The sequence below is a fragment of the Rutilus rutilus genome (assembly GCF_951802725.1).
Source record: "Rutilus rutilus genome assembly, chromosome: 8".
Classification (NCBI taxonomy): domain Eukaryota; kingdom Metazoa; phylum Chordata; class Actinopteri; order Cypriniformes; family Leuciscidae; genus Rutilus; species Rutilus rutilus.
The window spans coordinates 32,356,962-32,379,791 of record NC_140222.1 but is presented as its reverse complement, the minus strand read 5'-3'; the positions used below and the strand labels follow the sequence as shown (position 1 = coordinate 32,379,791).

General features: G+C 35.6%; 1 protein-coding gene across 1 annotated transcript; it reads right to left on the bottom strand.

Annotated features, from left to right (window-relative positions):
• Window positions 1-3,113: 3,113 nt before the first annotated feature.
• LOC311296277 (beta-1,3-galactosyltransferase 1-like) lies at window positions 3,114-9,461 on the bottom strand. Its single transcript, XM_084417970.1, has 2 exons — window positions 9,371-9,461; window positions 3,114-4,508 (listed from the first exon to the last, which is right to left on the bottom strand). Exons 1-2 carry the CDS (start codon window positions 9,394-9,396, stop codon window positions 3,431-3,433), a joined length of 1,104 nt encoding a protein of 367 aa, XP_084274096.1. The 5' UTR covers window positions 9,397-9,461; the 3' UTR covers window positions 3,114-3,430.
• Window positions 9,462-22,830: the final 13,369 nt, after the last annotated feature.

Sequence of the window (22,830 nt, the reverse complement as noted above, 5' to 3'; positions counted from 1 at the left end):
TTTTTTATAATTATTGACAAGATTAGAATATAGTAAAAGTTTTTTTTTTTTTTTTTTTTTTTGGGTGGGCCTGTTGAAAAGTGGGGCCGTGCCTGAACTACAGGACATCGTCTTTCAAAATATAACCTGCGCGAAAGAGAGAAAAAAAATGAATGCGTCATTGTACCCAGCACTTCTGAAAATGCACTTCCGAATGCGTCTCTGTCCCCAACACATTTCAAACCAAACTGACGCCCATGAACACACTGCAAGGTTTCACTAGTGCTCATTTCCACAATAAAACTGCAATCTAGCCTCTCTCTCTCTCTCTCTCTCTCTCTCTCTCTCTCTCTCTCTCTCTCTCTCTCTCTCTCTCTCTCTCTCTCTCTCTCCCTCTCTCTCTCTCTCTCTCTCTCTCTCTCTCTCTCTCTCTCTCTCTCTAATCCGTTTGGAAACCGCGTCTCAATTGCCGCCCAAACTCTCTTCCTCTCACACCTGTCAGCAATTCCACTCATCTATAAAAACACACGGGGAACCGGCCTGGTGTTGCACCGGAAGTGCTCCCCCGTAACAACAACTCCCGTGCACAAGGTTCCGGCTCCGGTCACCCCGTGACACTTGACTGCAACACTTGACTGCAACACTTCACAAAAAAAAAAAAGAAAGAAAGAAAAATGAAAAATGAATAAACAGCTTGAATAAAAAAAATAAAAAGACTTGCGGACTTGTGTTCCGTTTGCAGATGCTATTACAGGCTCTCGTAATAAAAGTAAAAAGAAAAACCGTATGTAATTACTACATAGGGTAAAGTGGGGGAAAACGCCCCCCTTAAGGAAAATGTGACATTACAGTGAAACAAAACATAAATGTGACTAGAATTGCCATCCCGGTTTTGAGTGACTATGGCAGGAGTTATTCACCAAATATTAAAATTGCTCAGCCTTCATAATTAATTAGTATTTTCACTGAAAATATTTTTGTACAAAGGGGGCGTTTTGCCCCAGCGGTGGGGTAAAACGCCCCCCAAGGTGGGGTAAAATGCCCCCTTTCTTACCAACCAGTTTGCTTCATAGATCAACAGCAAAATTAACAGACAATAGTTTTTAATCTCTAAAGGTAAAAGGCAAGTAATGTATCAACATGTATATATATTAATATTTATTTCAGCAATCTCCAAAATAGGCAAAATTAACTACCTTCCATCAGTGAGCTAACTTTGCTAGCAAGCTAGCTAGTTAATGCTCACTTGAGGTAATTTTTTCATGTTTTGTTCAAATATTTAGATTTTACCACCTAGTTATACTGCATTAAGTGTAAAACAAAGGATGTGATAGACAGAAATATTTTATTATAGTAATTATGATAGAGAAACTATGCCCCCAGGGGGGGGGGGGGGGGGGGGGGGGGGGGGGGGCGTTTTACCCCTCAGCGTAGGGGGCGTTTTACCCCACAAGCTATGACTTTTTAAAAAAAAAATTAATTTTTAAAATATAATTATATTCCTTAAAAATAATATATGATCTCAAACTACAGACTTCACTATTCATCTATCATACATCACTGCGATATCCTGCAGAACAATATTCTCTTAAACACTTATTTACTAATATCTGAAAATTATAGCATTTACCATGTAATCCTCTTCTCTTCAAATGTGTCGCTGGTGTCAGCTTCTCCATAGAGATTTGTATATCCCCGTTATCAACGTAGTGCATAGCAACAGTAAAAATGTATCTTGACTACTTTTAGTGGTTATTTTGGGAAAAACAGGTGGGGGGCGTTTTCCCCCACTCTACCCTATAATATTTTTTCAAAATGCTGTGTAAATATGTACCCGATTAAGGTGAAATTAAAATGCAGCCTTATTAATGAGCAAAACGTTCGGATTTTAAACCCACTATTTACGCGTGGCTGGGAGCAGGTGTAGATTTCTTTCGTACCAACTAACATTTGGAAAATACGAACATTTTAATGAATCCGAAAATTTACGGCAGAACCACTTTACACACGATTTACACAAAAATTCGTTCTGCTCGTGTTTCATGAATGAGACCCAATGTCAACACAACACATTCTATCAGTTGCCGGAATTTTACACATGCATTGAGTGAACTGATGCATTTTACTCATAGCCTAGTGGCTATATGCTTTTGGGTTTGTGCAATATGTTGTTGAATATGTTTGTTTGATAATGTGTAAATCATGTTTTTATTTCAGATACAGGATCATTTATGATATATCAAGGATGGTCCACTTTACCTGACAAGAAATGTGTCTAGTGGCCATGATCTCAAAATGTTACTGGTAAATACCTTGCAAATGATTACACATTATATATCAACTGCATTCGAATTGAAATATTATAGCTGGATCTTAAAGTTAACAAAAGTGATAAGGTAAAATAAAATTTGGCAGCCATGCTTCGAGCCTATAATGGAAATAGTGCACCAGAAAATTGCATTTCCATGTATTCAGTTAGTAGATTGTTTTATCCGAAGCAATTTACAAATTAGGAATATCAAAAGCAATTTGTCAAATCATTTCAGTGGCTTTTGTGCTCCCGTGCTTTTCCCTTTCCCATTGTTCTCTTCTTCAAGTGTTTAAACCGAGATCATTGTTTAAGGCTATGAACCTAAAAAGTAAAATAAAAAATTGAATGTAATGAAAAAATTGAGTAAGCAATGATTACACACCACAATTTAATTAAATTATATATATATATAATATATTTAAAATTAAATACTTTTTACATACTTTTGCCCTGTTTCAGGAAATGCTGTTTTTAGACTGGCAGTCTGTTTTCATGGAACATTCAACCTTGATCTAGGAAAATGTGATTTTTTTCCCCCAACCATTTTTAAAGAATAAATCATTAATGACATCCACAAAAATGTTATGTACATCAATATAAAACCTTCTTCTGGCTAAAATTATAATTAATTAATTAATTGTATAAAATTACAATATATATATGACACCAGTTAGCAACCTTCCCCAACAGACATTTATGAAAAATACCCGTGCTTTGTGAAAACAGTTTTCATTTAAAATATATATTACCTGGATTTCTATATACATACAGTATATTTATTCCATATAACTATATATAGATTTGAACTTTTTAATTGTTTTTTCTATGTAAACTAACTTTGCAGACTTTTGACATCTCGTGCATGAGTGTTGCGTTTTTAAAAAACCCTTCCCCAATAACAGAAGTTCAACTTTAAAAACGCATCTCAAGACCTCAAGTTCCTCTTCAATGTTATGTGTCAACGGCTCCTCAAACGATCTCCTTTCTGAAAGTTTAAATAAACATCCACCATGTTTCATGTCTTTGTAAACAGAAATCTGTGTTTCTCATGTTTGTTTGTTTGTGCTCCCATCCCAGACAGGGATTTTAGGGTACTTTTATGTATCCCAAATTATACTTTTAGGAAAGTTTGGGATACTTTTATGTGGGCCTCTTTACGTCCTTCCAGATGTCTATTAGCTGCTGTGGGGATCCCAGGATTGTTGTAATGACCCTGAGAAAATCCTCTCGATTATATTGTCCCAGATAGGCTCTAAACTGTGAAGGGTCTGGGGGGGATGAGGGTGCAATGCCCAAATGTTTCACACAAGCGCCCACATATGCATCTTCAATGTTAAAGGCCTTTATTTCCTTGGAAGCCTCAACTATTTTTTCTGGCAGGTCATTGGAGAAAACATATCCCATTCCCAGCAGGTAAGTGGGGTATTTCGGTTCGGGGTAAAGCTCCTCTGACACGTACCACTTTGAGTTTGTGTCTCTGACAACGGGCCGGTCCCACATCACCATTCCAGTGATGTAGTTCTGTCTGGGTGTGTTGGGTGCCAATAGGAGAGTCATCAAGTTTTCCAGATTTAAGTACATGTCAGAATCGACCTTCATACTGAAATTGGCTTGAGGGCAACGAGTGGCCAACCAGTCCATGATCACCATCGTCTTTATGGTCAGGTTGAAGTACGAGTCCACAAAGTTGCTCTGCAGTAAGTCTCTGTGTTGTCGGCTCTCTTCCTCCAGTTGCTGTTGAGAGTCGGATCCTCCAGTCAAACCCACCAAGAACAGAGTCATCACTGCTTTTCCCTGGATTGTGCTCTCATTCCCCCACGTGCTCCGGATGGCGTTACGAGCTTCTACCTGATGGGGCGCCACAGGGACCATCAAGACCAGGAACGGATTCTGCTGACATTTATCAGGTTCATCCAGAATGAACTGATAGTTGCTTGGATGAGCTATATGATAATAAATTGTTGAACCTCTTTGTTGTATTTGCTGATTGGGCAAATGCACTAATGTATCTTTTGGATTATGATCGGCCCAAATGCTGTCAATTACCTTATAATGAGTCTGATTGATGATTCTAGTAAACCAGGTTTTAGGGAACGTAATTGTGTCTAAAGTGAAATCAGAGGCGTAAGCAACGGCAAACAATAAGAATGTCATTGTAAGCAGCAGAAAAAATGCCGTTTTAATTTGATGTATAAACGGACCTCTATCTTGAGCCAAACTGCAGAAAAAAAGAGAGAGAGAAACAGGTCAAAATTAGTCTCACAGTGAAATATCAGAATTTTTTTATTAAAATATGATTCATCACAAAAATAACTCTGTTGCAAATCTTTAACTAAGTTTACACGTTTACATCAGTTAGTTATGATAGTGATTTAAGTTTCATGAACTTTAAGAACACAGAGCTTTTGTCAGAAATTTTGACATGGACATCACTTAAAGATAGATAGAATTTTTTATTTGAACGATTCATCAGTCTGATTCAAATGACATAGGATTTCAGAATCACGGGCTGGAGGACGGAGCTAGGGCGAGAAAACGCTGAATTGCAACGTGCGAAACAATTCTGAACAATTCATTAAAGGAACTCTCTCATACGAGTCATTTGTTCGTAGATTGTAGGCGAAAAATTCCTGAATTACTTTTTTGCCGCGATTCCGAAGAATAAATAAAATAAATAATAAAAAAATAAAAAAATAAAAAAACCCTATGAATTAATTTTTTAACTATCATAGTCCATAATACATATAAAGATGTACACAAAATTGAATGTAAGATGTTAATCTGGAACATGTTTATTTTTGTTATGGTTTTCATCTCTTCTTCTTACAAAATGTCCTTACCGCAACATTACAATATTGTTAATTTTATACACTTTATTTTTTTCATTTCTATAATTTTTTTTATACATTTACATAGTTACTTTCAAGATTTATACATTTTTGTAAAAACTAATATTAAAAAATAATTTAAAATTAGGGAATTTTATGATTTTCTTAATGCCATGGGAAATTTTGACGCTAACCTAGATATCAATTGTTTTCATACAAGCCAAAGATAAAACATTTAGCTTTTTATGACTGTCATAACGTGTCCCGTGGAGATCAAGGGGAGGTGGTAGATAGGCTCAGGACTCAGATATCATCCGAAGAGGATTTTTATTAAATGCCAGTGGAGAAGTAGGGGTGTACATATTCACAGTGATGTGTCAAAGAAAAAATGACGAAATTAAACCAAAAAAAAAATTTACAAAAAGAAATATATAGGGCTACACTTGACTCAGTGCAAATTTTGATGTAGCCTATCAACAACCAGAGGAAAACAAATCGCTACAGGCACCAAAATCTACATGGATACATTCACCAATATGACCCCATTTTTCCTTCCTCAAGTTTCAGTTTAGACTGGCTTATATAGCCTAGGACAGGCTCATTACAACCAAGACCGTACCAACTGCTAGGGCATCAATACCAAAAACCTTTGTAGCCTAAACTTATGACCATTTATAGAAATGGTTTAATCCAACACAAGGAAGCTGTGGCCCTGCCCCCTGCACTCTCAGAAAAAAAGGTACACAAGCTGTCACTGAAAGGTGTTTTGAAAAGGTGTACCTTTTCAAAAGGTACACCTTTGTACCTAAAGAGTGCATATAAGTCCCTCAAAGGCACATATTGGTACCAAATGTGTACATATTAGTACCTAAATGGTACATATTAGAACCCTTTTGAAGGGTACTGTCCCAGTGACAGCTTTTGTACCTTTTTTTCTGAGAGAGTGTTTTGAAGAGCCACAGGAAAAGGATATGGTGAAAAGACAGCATGTGGGCAAACTGTTTGCAATGTGGGCATAGACAGAGACATATGTAGACATTACACGTTGTGATGACTGCTGATATGTGCACCTGTCTGCAATCAACTCAACCAGCATATCTTAAACTTATTATAAATGAATGTTATAGAATAATGAACCAGATTAAACAATTGTATCATAAACCTAACTGCAACTGCAACAGAAACACAAAACCAAATAAATAACAAATGTAAAGAAACATAAGCCCATAAACAGTTTGTAAAGACTTCACATGCTGGCATTATCGCGGTAGTGATGACGTAATCTTAGCACCCGTCATCACAATGACAAATATTGTCATTTTAATGTGTAAATCATCTCTTTAAAAATTATTTTTGTGAACAAAAATCGGATTAATAATTAAAATAAACCATTGCTGCGGTAATGACACTTTGTATCGGTAAGGACACAATGTTAATGGCACATGTTAATAATGTAACCTTAACAATAGGTTACTGTAGAGAAAAATAGTTACAGACAAAAACAGAAGGTATTTTGTCAAAGATAGTAGTGGTATTGCAGTAAAGACTGGGTCAAATTGATTCTCTTGTTTCAAATACTAATACATTTATGAATTTCTGTTGTAACAACAAACTAATTTGAGGCCTTCAGTATTTTGTTTTGTCCTCTGGTTTCTTTTGTTTATCCTTCACTGTCTTTTTTTCTGATTTGTCATTTGGGAGACAATCTTTATCTGTTTTTTTTTTCTTTTTCATGCTCTTTCTTCATATCTGTCTGAGTCTTTTCTCATTACCTCTCTGCATTTCTGTCGTCTTATTGTAGATTAATCTGGTATCATCGGCATAGCGTTGCAAAAATGGCATGTTTATATTTAGTTTACAACACATTTAATATTTGCAATATACACTGTTTAGCCACAGCATTAATCATGTAGGTTCCCCTCTTGCTGCCAAAACAACTCGGATACCTCAAGGGAAGGACTCCACAAAGACCTCCGTATGTGTCCTGTGGTATCAGGTTGCGAGGTGCCTCCATGGATCAGATTTGTTCTTCAAGCAAAGCAATTGTATTGAGATATGGGACATTTTAAGGCCAAGGCATAGAACTCTGTCATGAACTCTTGACTCTTCACTTATAGGCTATCCCACCCCTTGACAGGTGCCATTGTAATGATATAATAAATTATATTCACCACACCTGTCACCTAAAAATGCTGCGGAAATACATTTTTTGCTAATATTGCAAATAACTAGCAGCTAGCAAGGTCTGATATATCAGTTTTTACTGTTAGCACCAAATATACATATTCAACAGTAGGGGAGAGGCGGGACGATTGAAACGCGGGACGGATGAAACACTGAGATGTTCTTGAAAACCACTCACGTCATGTACGTCAAATTTCGTCAGCACGTACAGCACGCAATGCCTAACATACCCGCGAAAACATTTCTTCTTTACGTCGTGTCGTTTTGGAGTTAAAGCCGCAAAGCTGTTTTTGAATGCGGTGAGTGAATTCTTTCGTGCGGTACTTTTTTTTGACTGACAAGTTGGATTTATTGTTTCATGTGCCATTGTAATGATAATACGGCAGGTGTATTAGTACTGCAACACACCCTTAAGTGGGCAATATCAGAGTTTTTTAGTTTAAGAGCAAAAGAGGTTTAAATGACAGGATGCGCTGTCGGGACGGTTGAAACAGTGTTTCAACCGTCCCGCCCGCGCGTCCTGCCCGTTAAACCTGGTCATAGCCTATACTGTTCATAGATTCATATACTGTTTCTAGACTTGTGTTTCTTTTAATGCAAATTAATTTTCAATTACGCAACACATGCTATCTCTGTAATAATCAGCAATTGTCCAATCTTCAATATTCAATACATTTCATTTATCGTCGTCTGGTTGACCTCGTTTTCTTCATAATAACAGGCTATTCAACTAGCAAACACTCAATATGACTCAAGGAAGAAATGTAAGAAAATGAATTGTAAACGGATTTGTCTGTCTTCGTCAAAATAGCCTGTTAGAAAGATTACAAAATGCGCATAGGCTTATCGCCTATTGTTTATTGGTGCGACAGAACAAAAATGGTTAATATGAACCTTTAAATGAAAATAAATTACAAAATATGTTTGTAACAATATGTACATAAGTTACTTGTCAGGTGTTGTTCACAAAAAAAAAGCATTAGATGAATAGTTGCCATTTAAACTGTCATGTTTCATCCGTCCCACCCCTGTGTTTCAACCGTCCCGCACAGGCGGGACGATTGAAACAAAGCTCAACTCCCGTTCAAAGTCATATTTTACTTAAATCATCCTATATTTGTACCGAATAACACATGATAGTAAGAGAACACATATGTGAGTTGTTAATCACAAAAAAATAAAAAATCTATCTGTAACCTTATCTTAGAAAACGACATTTATCTGAAAAGTGTTTCAACTGTCCCGGCTCTCCCCTATATGAAACTAATTCATTTGAAATAATGTCACATTGTTAAAGAATGAGCTAATTTGAAGTATCTCAACATTGAGACCACAGGTGTGGAACATGAGTAAAAATGGTGTTTGGATCTATAAATGCTTCATAATTTTCCATTAAATCATATTATTCATTCATAATTTTTTTATGTCAAGGTGTGTAATGACACTACATTTATATTTAAAGAGCATCAGGCGACAAATTATAACATAAATCTTAACTACTGGGACTTTATTTGCCCGTAGTTGCAGAAACACCCTTATGTTTCATTTCCTGGTAACGCCAACTTTAAATATTAGAGTCAATGACATTACACCCAATTTGTAAATACACCTGAATACACCTCTTAGATGATACATGGTTTAGATTTTTAAATTAAAATCCATGATTTCAAGCTAATGTTTAAATGTAAAATGTATTCATTTTAATTCAACTGCCAGACATATCACATTTGTGTTTCCCTTTTCTATCACATATTGAAAGACACTGAACAAAACAAAGTGAAATATATATCTTCAAGAGAGATCTTCAACCCTGCTCCTGGGGACCCACTGTCCTGTAGTGTAGAGTTTATCTCCAACCCTTATCACACACCTGAAGCTGCAAGTCAAGCTCTTCAGGATCGCTTGAAAATACACAGGTTGGAAATAAACTTTAAAAGACAGTGGGTCCCCAGGATAGTGTTAAAGACCTCTGCTCTAGTTTATAATAAGATGTTGTATGCAAACAGCACAAATAACATTATAAAATATCTGATAATAAAACAAGTTATAAAAGGATGGGTGAGCTTACCTGTGCCAAATGTTCTTAATAGCCATTCTAGTGTGTTCAACTAGTAACCCTACTTCTTCACGTATTCCTTCCTGAATAATCTCTTACATCTAGTAACCAGTTAAGAGGGGCGGGGAGAGGAAGCAGTTTTTTTCTCTTGCACCTATGAACAAACCCACCGCTGAAACTTGTCATGAGTATGATAATACTAATTTTTGAATGCAGTCATCATTATAGTTAATATATAATTTTATATATATATATATATAGAGAGAGAGAGAGAGAAGCTACACACATCCACAATCAATGAGAACATCATCTCTAAGGTATTGTTCTCTTGTGGGGATTGGTTTGTTGCCGTGAGTAACATAATAGCTACACCTTTACCAGGAGCCCTGTTATTGTCCGAATGAATTTGATTCTAACAGGAAGTGAGGAGAAAAGTTGCTTTAAACCTTGAAGAGGAATAAATGCACTGGATGGAATTATACTTACTTCCAAAATGTGCAAAAAACAGACACTCCCAAATCTCTAGGGAACATGGCGTATTTCCAGTTTGTTACCCTGATGATTAGAAACATTCATGAGCTTTTTGTTCACGTAGGCTTAACTATCTTCTTACAAATGGATGAGCGCAACAGAAATGTTGTGAAACCAGTATTTCTGGCTTTTTTGTTTGTTTTGTTTTATCAGTGTACTATCTCCAATAAAAAACATTTTATATAACTGCTGTTTTGTTGCAGCAGGGCTGACTAATGTCTCATACAGAAGTAAAACAAGTAAAATTGACTTAATTGTTGTTTTTGCTCTCACATTTAAGTAAAATCCACTTAAGTTAAGTCCAAATGACAAAGGGAATGAGTGCAGATTTTTTTATTTAACCATTTTTTTTAAGGCAAGCTTTTATTCAATATTAATTTATATCCCTGCTAGACCTATCACTGTACTGACATTAGCACAAGTATGTTCATTAAATTAAGCATTAAACGCTGTGGTTTTAACCATCCTAAAACGTAGCCTAAAAGGCCGTCACTGGGACTGCACCCTTTAAAGAGGTAATATGACCAACCATCATGGGGAAGTCCCAGAGTAAACCTGATCAATATGATACACCAGTGTTTTGTCTGATGAGGAGAGTGTATGGGTTCAAATGTTTGAGAGTTACTGAAGGGTTAGATACTATTAAATACTATATGATTTCCCTAGAGAAGGAATTTTAAGTTTCACTAGGCTGATAATGGTAAAAGACTCTGTTTTAGAGGGAAGTGAATAAGAGAAGGGCTGTTGATGTGCTAAACATGTCTGTGTGTATTATTAATATTGTGGTGATTAGAGGAAGAAGAGCGCAAAAAAAGAAAGCCGATGCAGAAGGAACTGCCATGTAGAGAAGATGGGGAAATAAATTAAAAATGGAAGAAGAAAAAAAGGTTTTACTTCTTCATCCAGTAAATGGATGCATGACATTACTGTAGATGTCTAGAGGACTTAAATTTATACAGTATAATAAGGGTTGAAGGAGCAAGCAGCTACAGTATAAGGCGTAGCTGTGCTAATTTTGGATTGAGATATGAGTAATATAATATTTTGGTTTCTGGTAAACAGTAGAGATAAGTGGCACTGAGACAATAATGACCTTTTCTTGTTATATTTGATATAGGTATACAATGAGTAGTTATAACAAACAGGGGCAGCACAAATGTATGTTATGAAAATGAAATTTCTGATAGAATTTATGGAACTATTTATGAATACCTGTGCTTTACAAAAAGCAAGTAAAGGAAATGTTGGACAAGTGTGACTCAAGTTAAACAGAAACGTTGTGACAATCCCTTAGAATATGTTGAGCGTTTCCATGCAATTTATGAAAACTGATGTGCTGCCAATGATAATGATGAAGATTATGATTCGACTATTGTGATTGATCGGCTCTGTTTACATTCCTGAATGGGACACGCTGCTTGTGCAGTAGCCTAAGTTAGAGCCGTTTGCAAGCTCATAATGATCAAACTATAGGTCAGGTGTCTGCTGATATACTCGAAGCTGACACGAATCCACCAGTGTTAATGTGGGTTTGAAAGTAGATCAGTGGTTAATATGACGATATTAAAGTGAATGGATGAATACAGGTTGATATAGCCAACAGACAAGGACTCCAAAACATGTGAGTTGCAAAAATATGCAAAAATATGCAAAAATTGTGTTTATTTAAAAAGCAAATGTCATTCTGGCATATGTCTTTAGCTGGGCTAGAGTTAAAAGATAAAATGAAAATATATTAAAATTTTATGCAAATGCAGTGTACCAGCACTGAATGCCTACTTCCGGCTCAAGTGTTTTTTGCTAGTTTCAGCTACACGCAGTATACTGTCCTATTTGAATAGCAAATGCATTTGCGCCCATCTGTTCACCCATTGGCTATGGTCTGAGCGAGAAATTAGGTGTTCAAATGGCTTTGAAAGGGAATGGGAGATGAGACTCTGATTGGTTTATTGCACGTTAAGCCCAAAACACAACCATTACTCATTAATAGAATAGAGACAACTGACCATTTTTCCCGTCGTTAAACTAGCAAAAGTGGATTCGGACATGCCCTCTAAGTGCACTTGCGCCGTGTTTTGTTTTTGTTTTTATTGAAAGGATCCCCATTAGCTACAGCCATGCTGCAGCTATTCTTCTTGGGGTCCTGAAAAATATGTACATAAACAAAAGAAAAAAGTCAGTAAAAATACAACAAATAAATGGAAAAGGTAAATACACATACACATACACATATACATATACACATGTATATACACATTTCAACGTACATATGTACCCTCATACGGGCATGAAATATACACACATATAAAAACACATTCATACACAAACGCCCATAAATATACCTACACATGTGCATGTACACACATATTCACACACATATATAAATAAATATAAACAGTCAGATGTATTATTTTGATAGATGCTGTTTTACATATAATTTAAATTTATTGACATTGTTAGTAAGTATGATATGCTTTGGCAGTTTGTTCCTTTCCTTCATACCTCTGAACATAACAGTGTTTTTTATGGCATTTGTTCTTGCTATAGGTAAGGTGAAGTTGCCTTTAATTGCATGTCTGGTACTGTACTGATGATTGTCTACACTGAAAGAAAGATGCTTGAACAAAACAGAAGGCAATTTTGAGATGGAAATGTTTCTTATGAAACTTAACAGTGAATACAACAGTCTATCTTCGACCTAAAGCACGACCAAAGTGTGCTTTAGAACATGTGAGATATAGCTAAATTTGTCTGGCCCACCACAGGGCCACATCCTTGCTCCAATTCTGGCCCAGTTCTGGCTGGGCCCCCGGCCCAAAACTGGTCCACACATGGAAAATAGACACAAAAACAGTTCCTCCGGCCCAGATGAGGCCCACACCCTGTAAAATGATTTGTTTTGTTTATGTGGCCCAATTCTGGCCCAGACACTGCAAGACATATCTGGCTGAGACTCGGCTTGGTCCCCGGGCCAGATGTGGTCCAGAAACTACGACATTTAAACATTCAAAACAAATTCAAACATTTAAAAAAAGATTAAAGGCTTTTATTTAAAAAATAACAAATACACTATAACATGAACATGTATTAATTTAACAATTATCAAATAAACTATAAAATGAACATTAATGACACATTTTAAACAATAACATTAACAACTCATTTTAAACAATAACAATAAAAATAATAAAAATAACAATAAAAATATATTTATAATATAGGAAGAAAAAATAAACTCATTTTAAACAATAATATTAACAACCCATTTTAAACAATAACAATACATATAATAAAAATAATAATACAAATATATTTATAATATAGGAAGAAAAAATAAACTCAGTCACATGCACACACACAAATAATTCTCACATGCACACACACACACACACACACAAATAATTCTCACAGTCACATGCACACACACAACACGGGTGATTCTCATGAAATCCAGATTTAGAAGGTGTCCAGCATCAGAATTTTTAAAATGCCCTTGAAGCCAATTTTCTTTTTGCACATATAAGATTGAGGTCTGAACTTACTATAAAAAAATATTTCCTATATAAGTATTTAGATTTTTTTAGATGAAGTCCATAAAAAATTATCATTACCGCAACATGACATTACATTAAATATATGGTTAAAAATGTGTATTTTTGGCCAATGTTAAAGTAGACTCTTAGTAGAAAGTAGATTACTTAATTTGTAAAAAAGATACATGCGGTAATGAAAATGCCATTTCGGTAATGAGGATCAATGTTTCGGAAATGAGATTTAACTCACACATTCACTGTTGACAAAGGGGTTTGATGCCTAACCCTATTTTACATATTTAAAACACATACAATTTTTAAAAGAATATTTATTTCATTAACAGTGTTTCATTTTCTCATTTATCGTAATCATCAAGTACCATGCCTTGTGTTAACAAGTGTTGTATATAAGTTACAATCTTACATACAATCATGTCATAGCCTACACTGTAGTACTAACAAATATACAACCATTAGCATTAATAAATATTATTATTCTAGTATAACATACAATCATGTGTTCATGAGAACTTTTTCAATGTAACAGCATCATGTGCTCTAGAAAAAAGATTTTAGTTTAGCTAAAACACTTTGGTCCTGACATTCAACCACACAACCTTTTTCTGAGAATAATTTCAAGTGAAGAACTTGAATAGCTGCAACTCGATTTATGAATTTTTCTTCCATTTAATTTTTTTTCTCCAATGCTGTCTACTTGTGAGGTCCTGAGTTTAATTTGACCATTTTCCTTACGTTTCCGGTACCTGGAAAAGGAAAAATTAATGAAAGGTGAAATGCAGTAAGCACTGACATAAATACAAACTTTAGACCAGGGACGTCACTAGGTTTGGAGGACAGGGGGGGCTTAGCCCCTAGGGTATTTGTAACTTGCGTTTATAGAAAATCTTACAGTGAATTTGAGTAAAAAAACCACCATGTATATATGTCGCTGTATTTATCTCTTCAACCCCGTTACCATCTTCAACCCTGTTACCCTAGTCTCAATTTTTATTATTTTTTTTTTTTAAGTTTATGAATAAGTAATTTAATGTTTGTTGAACTTAGTCAGAAATGTTCAGAGCAATCATAAGAATACTGATTTTAGTTCAAATTCTGAAGTTAAGCCACATCTTTGATCAAAAATGTTGCTGTCACAAAAAGTGCCCATTTCAGGTTTAAGGTTCAAGTGTAAAATGATATGTTAATGTTATGGTGCATGGTACAATTTCTGGTAAGCTACACTTTTTTATTATTTCAATTCAATTAAATTATTGTGATTTGATTTAATATTGACTCATTTGGATAAATATTAGGTACTCGAGATAGGCATTAATTTTTCTCAAGAAAAAAAACAACTCACCTAATGTTGTAAACATAGACAGCCCTATCAGATGGTAGTATTATTTAAGGTTAAAAATAACTCAAATTAAATATAATGTTTTTTATTATAATAACAACTTTATTTAATGATATAAGTAAAAATATAATAAATAGGCCTATGTAATATAGAACACATATTTAGCAAAATAAATTTTTTCTTGACAGCTAGGCTACGTGCTATTTCCTATATTATGTTCATTAAATGGCTTTCCTGAGGTAAATGTAACATATTGTTCTCCAGCTTGACCTCGCTGATAAAAAAACACTGATTGATCGATATTATGTAGGCCTATGAGGAATATACATTTCGGTAAGTTGTAGCCTACTACTGTATCTTTCAACAGTGTTCGTGTTTTTTTACTATTAGAGATGATCGGTTCACGTGCGCTAGGGATCTGTCACGTAACATTTACAAGCGCCAAAACGATATTTATTGTTTGAATTTCGTAATAAAATTGACAGAATCTGAGAGTTGAGATTCTTCCTATATCATAAAGTAACCTGCTCTGTCTAGTCTGTTGGTCTCCGTGTCCTCTTTGCTTCGCGATTTTTCTGTGCGTGAGAAAATGGATCTGTGGCGTGAGAGCGTGTGAAAAGTGTCAATTGCGCGAGTCTCACGGTGAATGCATGAGAGTTGGCAGCTCTCCAACTTCCGACTTTTCGGCTATTTTTGTAGCTGGATATATATCATTTGTTGCGTCTAAATATGAATGAGGATACGGTTATTGATAAATCGAATTGTTATATTTGTTCTTATTATCATTTAGGGGGGCTTAGGAACATTTTGGGGTAGCTTCAGCCCCCCTAAAATAGGCCTAACGACGTCCCTGCTTTAGACTATGATCAAAATTGCACACAATTGTTAATTTAGGAATGGTAGGTGTGTGTGTGTGTGTGTGTGTGTGTGTGTGTGTGTGTGTGTGTGTGTGTGTGTGTGTGTGTGTGTGTGTGTGTGCGCATGCGTTCACACACATGGGCATGCAATGCATGTCTGTGTGTGATGTGTGTGAAAGAGAGTGTGTGTATGTACAATATAGTGTATACTGTACAAGTATGTCAGCCTTCACGTTTGCATGTCAGCATCAGTATGTACATGAGTGAGTGTGTGTGTGTGTGTGTATGTACGCACACACATGGGCATGCATGTCTGTATGTGATGTGTGTGAAAGAGAGTGTGTGTATACAATATATACTTATGTCAGCCTTCACATTTGCATGTCAGCATCAGTGTGTGTGTGTACGCACATGCATGTCTGTGTGTGTACTTATGTTTCTGTGCGTGTGCATGTGTCTGTGTGGGAGTGAGTGCAAGTGTTGGTCAAAACAATGAATCCAAGTTTATATTTTTATAGTTATATTTTGTTTATGCAATCTGTTCAAGAAGTGTTTAAGGCAAATATCAAGTTATATTGAAATGAGCAAGAGTTATAGTGCACGTCCCTCCTTCATAAGTTTGTTTCTCATTACCGAAACATTGAGTATCTCCACCGCAACAGGCCTTCAATTGTTGCGGTGAATGATAATGGTGTTGCGGAGGATGAGTGACCTTAAACATTCATGCTAAATGTGGAAGCTAAATGAGGGTTAGCTAAACTTTCCCTCTTTTTATATTTAGACCATAATGGGGTATATAGTGATCAAAGAATTAAAATGGCCAAAAAAATTTAAACTTCACAAACTCATGTTTCAGTAATGAGAACTAAAAAGTGGTGTATATGACAAACACAATTTTTACTTTTATCTGGAGAAAAATAAGAACTGCTTACCTGGTAGCCATCTTGAGTGTCACAGTCAATTATATCCCCAACAAAATTCCTTGAAAATGTTAGTTCCTTGAGGACTTAAACAATGATTGAAAATTGTTGCGGAGGATGAGACAATTGGTCTTGGACAAATTTATATTCCTTATTATTGTCACTACATTTACCAATGATCACCAAATACCACATGTTTCTTTACTGTAAATGTTTTTAGTATAACATGCACTGAAGCTTTTTATTTTTTATATTTTTTAATTATAAATATTTCCATCTCAAAGAACCCAAATCCAGTCATGGACATGTTGCGGTAATGAAAAAAATCCCCTTAAATGTGGAAAAAAAACCTAAATTGGTATTTATGATGTCATTTGAAATCATGTGCAAAATAGTACATGAAGAGATGTTTATAACTGTATCCTTATTTTGATAGCATTTACTTACATCAAAATGCTTCATGACACCTCATAAGTCTAATTTCGCAAGATTTACCCACACACACAAATAATTCTCACATGCGCACACACGCACACGCACACGCACACTCACACTCTCACACTCACACTCACACTCACACTCACACTCACACTCACACTCTCTGTGAACAACTTATTTTTGCAGAAGCCTTCTCTTTCGTCCACCATCTCTATCTGCTGCCAGCTGGAGCCACCTTTTCATGGTCCCCTCAACCTCCATTTCAGCAGCACTGGCTGTGAGGGTTTTTTTCCAAACTGCAGCTTTGAAATAAAGGAATAAATATTGTTAAGCATTACAGTTTTTTACAGTTGTTAGGACCAATTATTCTCTCTTTTTTTTAAACTCTTCACACTGTTGTGCTCTCAGTGTGAAGAGAGCACAACAGTGTGAAGAGTTTAAAAAAAAGAGAGAATAATTGGTCCTAGCAACTGTAAAAAACTGTAATGCTTAACAATATTTATTAAAAATATGCTCATGTTTTGATGAATGAAACCAGGCTAAAACATTTTTAATTCCAACTTCTAGATATCACACCACTGAACAAGTTGAGAGAAGTTCCAGTTGAGGAAAATATGTTTTACATTGCAAATATTCTTGATATTGGCTTGTCAACCCTTTGTGTCTACTAACAAGTGTGTTATATAGAGCAATACACTATAATACTATAAGTCTCTTCTGCTCACCAAAGCTGCATATTTTGACGGCCTATTTGATCCAAAAAGTCAGCACAAAAAATATTATCAGGCCTACAGCTGTTTTCTATGTAAATATATAGTAAAGTGTAATTTATTCCTGTGATCAAAGCTGAATTTTCAGCATCATTACTCCAGTCTTCAGTGTCACATGGTCCTTCAGAAATCATTCTAATACGATGATTTGCATATTTCAGAATCAGAAACATTTATGATTATTATCAATGTTGAAACCTTTTTGATGAATAGAAAGTTCAAAAGAACAGAATTTATCTGAAAGAGAAGCTTTTGTAACATTAAAATCTTACTGACCCAAACTTTTGAATGGTAGTGTGTAAAGAAATTAATCATAGCTACTTTTTATTTAGCAAGGGTGCATTAAATTGATCAAAATAAATTAAATTTGATTTAAACAATAATAAATGTGCAAAGTACATTTATTTCTTTATTTATATTTTGCAAGTATTCTTATGAAGTGATAATTAGGGGATTATGAATATCTGACAGTTCTTGTTCAAATTATAAAAATGTTGGTGTAGTGACAAGGCGTGCTGTGCCGTGCCGTGCCGAGGCACAACCCACATAAAGTTGATAATTCTGCGAATAACTGCAATTGCAGATTTCGAACAGAGATGGCGACAAAGAGGAAAAACTACGGACAGCAGCTTTAAATGAAAGGTACTGAATTTAATGGCCAATAATGCAAGATTTCCTTGCTTGAGAAATGCGAGTAAGTTAATGGGCACAGTATAACCTGACAGGGCTGTTTCAGTTCTAGGAAACCAAACAATGTGAGCTGCTTTAAGCCCTAAAACTATCATCCCACAGGAATGCTCAGCACATTATTATATAATTATATAATTATATATAACATATAATTATATAAACTTATCATTGCATCTAAACCAACAACATGTTTATTAGATCCAATACCCACTAAACTATTGAAAGAAGTGTTACCTGTAGTGGAAGAGCCTCTTCTCAATATTATTATCTCGTCTTTAACTTTAGGTCATGTTCCAAGAATATTCAAGTTGGCAGTTATAAAACCTCTCATTAAGAAACCACAATTAGATCATAATAACCTAGCAAATTACAGACCCATTTCAAATCTTCCATTTATGTCTAAAATACTAGAAAAAGTTGTGTCCGCTCAACTGGCCTCTTTCTTGCAAGAAAATGATATCTATGAAAAATTTCAGTCAGGATTCAGGGCGCATCATAGCACTGAAACTGCGCTCGTTAAAATTACAAATGATTTACTTCTAGCTTCTGACCAAGGCTGTATCTCAATACTAGTTTTACTCGTTCTTAGAGCTGCATTTGACAATAGATCACAAAATACTCTTAGATCGACTACAAAATTACACTGGTGTTCAAGGACAGGCATTAAACTGGTTTAGATCGTACTTATCAGACCGCTACCATTTTGTCTGTTTAAATGGGGAAAAATCGAAGATAACGTCAGTAAACTATGGAGTGCCGCAAGGATCTGTGTTAGGCCCTCTGCTATTCTCAATATATATGCTGCCACTTGGTAATATTATAAGAAAACATGGAATTAGTTTCCACTGTTATGCTGATGACACTCAATTATATATTTCATCACGACCAGATGAAAACACTAAATTATCTAAATTGACAGAGTGTGTCAAAGATATAAAATACTGGATGACGTGTAATTTTCTGCTATTAAATTCAGATAAAACGGAGGTATTACTTATTGGTCCAAAAAACTGCCCACAAAACCTCTTGCAATTCAACTTTAATTTAGAAGGATGTCCTGTTACTTTATCCAGTAAAAGACCTGGGTGTTCATATTTCATATGTTACAAGAACAGCCTTTTTCCACCTTAGAAACATTGCTAAGCTACGTAACATGCTATCTGTTTCTGATGCAGAAAAGTTAGTTCATGCATTCATGACCTCGAGACTAGATTACTGTAATGCTTTATTAGCTGGTTGTCCTGCATCCTCAATAAACAAGCTACAGTTAGTCCAAAATGCAGCTGCTAGAGTTCTTACTAGGATCATATATGATCATATAACACCAATTCTATCATCTCTACACTGGTTACCTATTAAGTTCTGGATCAATTACAAAGTATTGCTACTGACCTATAAAGCCCTATAAATGGTTTAGCTCCAGTGTATTTAACGGATCTTCTATCGCCCTACAATCCATCGCGCTCTTTAAGATCACTAAATCCAGTTTGTATCCAGCCTCCTATGGAGACTTCAGATGCCCCAACACCCGTGAAGAGACGACTCGACGCGAGACGACTCAACGCCTGTGAAGAGACGACTCGACGCCTGTGAAGAGACGACTCAACGCCAGCGATGTTATGCCCTAAATTAATACATGATTAACTAACTTTATTTTTCTATGTACATTTCTGAAATGCACTTTCTGTAAAGCTGCTTTGAAACAATATGTATTGTGAAAAGCGCTATACAAATAAATTTGAATTGAATTGAATTGAATTATTGACACTAAACGATGTGATTCTGTAAAACTGGAGATACTGGAAAATGCCGGGCTGTTTGGTTGAGGAACACGTTTCCGGAAAATTAACATTTGAACATTTGAAGAGGCAAGTCTCACCTCAGTGTCATCTTAATTTACATCTCTTTCCTTTGACCCCCTCTTCCCCCATCTCTTCTCTATCATGCTGAGATCACCTGAAATTCACACAAAAATCTATATGATTTAATGTGAACAATTATCATATAACACTATATATGTTTGGTATCATTTGAAATGTCTTAGTGCGACTGGTACAAAGGTCTTGTCTCCACAGAAAGGTAAAAGCCAAAAGCTAATAAAGGCTCTAAGAGTTTCGAGATATTTTGCTTACTGTGGTGGGCAGGTAATGCAAATTGTCCTCTGTCCTCAGTAAGGTGTAAACTGCCCAGGACTGGGACCTTGATTAATGCAGATTCCCATTGTTAGCTCATGTTTCCATTTGAAAGAGGTTCCTGTCTTGGTCTGAGTATTTAAAGAAATGTTTCAAGAGTACCCCTGTCTAGTGACCAAAAACTGGTGAGTTTGTGATCGTGTACCAACCGCATAAAAATGTACGGCCGGTGCGAGGACCCTGTGTGACTTTGGCAACCGAATGAATGAGTACAATAGGAGTAAAGTGTTAAAATAGAATAATCATATGTCTAGATAAATGATTATATAAATGGTCAATAATAAATTGGCATTCTAAGTTTAATTGGAATTAAATTACTTAAAGACCGAACACGCAGAAACCTTCACCCACCATAAGAAAATTTGGGCAGGCCTTACAATTCCAAATTTTATTCAGATATATTTCATTTATAATGTCCATTTCATAAATTACACAAAATAAATTATCTCTATTTTTTATAATGTTTTGTTTTCTATAATTATGCAGAGCCACTGCTACTAAAAATATTGAATCTGTGCACCTCTTTCTCATTTTATTATTGAAGTTTGAATTTTGTTGTCATACTTTATTATATATGTAACGGAGGCCAGCTAGTAGTCGCTGTGCGAGTAAAACCTCACGTCCCTGGGCCCGTATTTATCAAGCCTCTGACAATTACTCTCAAGACCACTGCTAAGAATTGACGTAAGAGTAAAAAAAATATTGGCTCAAAGCTGAGCTTAAAAGTTAGTTATCAAGCATCTCAGTTGTAATTTAAGTGAAGTGTAGGACTAAATCTTAAGTGTCAGTCTTAGAGACGCAAACAGGATTTTGGATGAAGACAAAGGCATGGACCAATCACTGAATAGATTTCTTTATTTAAGGATATTCTCAGATAAATTCACATTGAATGGTGAAATTCCTAAGAGGAGTTTACATTCAACACACATTTAACAATAAATAATGTTCAAGAAAATTTGTTGATATACATGTGATATACACATTGGAAATGAAAGATAAACATGCTTTCCACCATGTCTTACTTACAAATTTTAAACCGGTGAGCTGTTAACTGACCATATATAGCCTAGATTTTATGATATAATCAGCCACCATGGATTCCAAAATAAAGTTCAGCCCAACATTAACCAGCGCTGACAAAGATGATTGCCTGCTCTGTCCAAACGATACCGTTTGATTAACTGCTCGTCGTCAAACATTTCAAAAACATTCTTCCTTTCCTGAAAGATTTGCGCACGTCTCTGTCTCCTCAGTGCCATCACAAGGCCCTACTGGCAACTCCTAACCACTTGAGAGACCTCTCGAGCTGTCTTAAGGGGAGTAAGAGTGATTCTTAGCTTTAAGAAATTGAATATCTTGCTTTTATACTTAAGTTAGAAAATAGGAGTAAATTTCATGAATTCTCAGTAGGCTACTTAAGACTAAAATGGCACTTTGAGAAGTTTGATAAATACAGGCCCTGATCTCAAGAGGTGCATTACCGGTTGCAGTCTTTAGCCTCCTTGTTACAGCACCCGACTTCCAGCAAAGCCAAGTTCCTCTTTTCATTGTCTATTACTGTAAAATATTGTAGCCTCATCGCAGACACTGATGCAAGATTAGATTTCTGACTTTTGTGGTTTCTAGGTCACTGGAGGGAAGTAGAGAGTGTCATATTGTCTGGACTATACAGTGGGTACGGAAAGTATTCAGACCCCCTTAAATTTGTCACTCTTTGTTATATTGCAGACATTTGCTAAAATCATTTAAGTTCATTTTTTTTCCTCATTATTGTACACACAGCACCCCACATTGACAGAAAAACACAGAATTGTTGACATTTTTGCACATTTATTAAAAAAGAAAAACTGAAATATCACATGGTCCTAAGTATTCAGACCCTTTGCTGTGACACTCATATATTTAACTCAGGTGCTGTCCATTTCTTCTGATCATCCTTGAGATGGTTCTACACCTTCATTTGAGTCCAGCTGTGTTTGATTATACTGATTGGACTTGATTAGGAAAGCCACACACCTGTCTATATAAGACCTTACAGCTCACAGTGCATGTCAGAGCAAATGAGAATCATGAGGTCAAAGGAACTGCCTGAAGAGCTCAGAGACAGAATTGTGGCAAGGCACAGATCTGGCCAAGGTTACAAAAAAAAATTCTGCTGCACTTAAGGTTCCTAAGAGCACAGTG

What these genes read in the sequence shown, in the direction of transcription:
- LOC311296277 (XM_084417970.1), bottom strand. Translation starts at nt 9,396, where the DNA reads ATGGCTATTAAGAACATTTGGCACAG. An exon ending in ATTAAGAACATTTGGCACAG is followed by an intron (nt 4,509 to 9,370) that starts GTAAGCTCACCC and finishes TTTTTTCTGCAG; the next exon opens with TTTGGCTCAAGATAGAGGTC.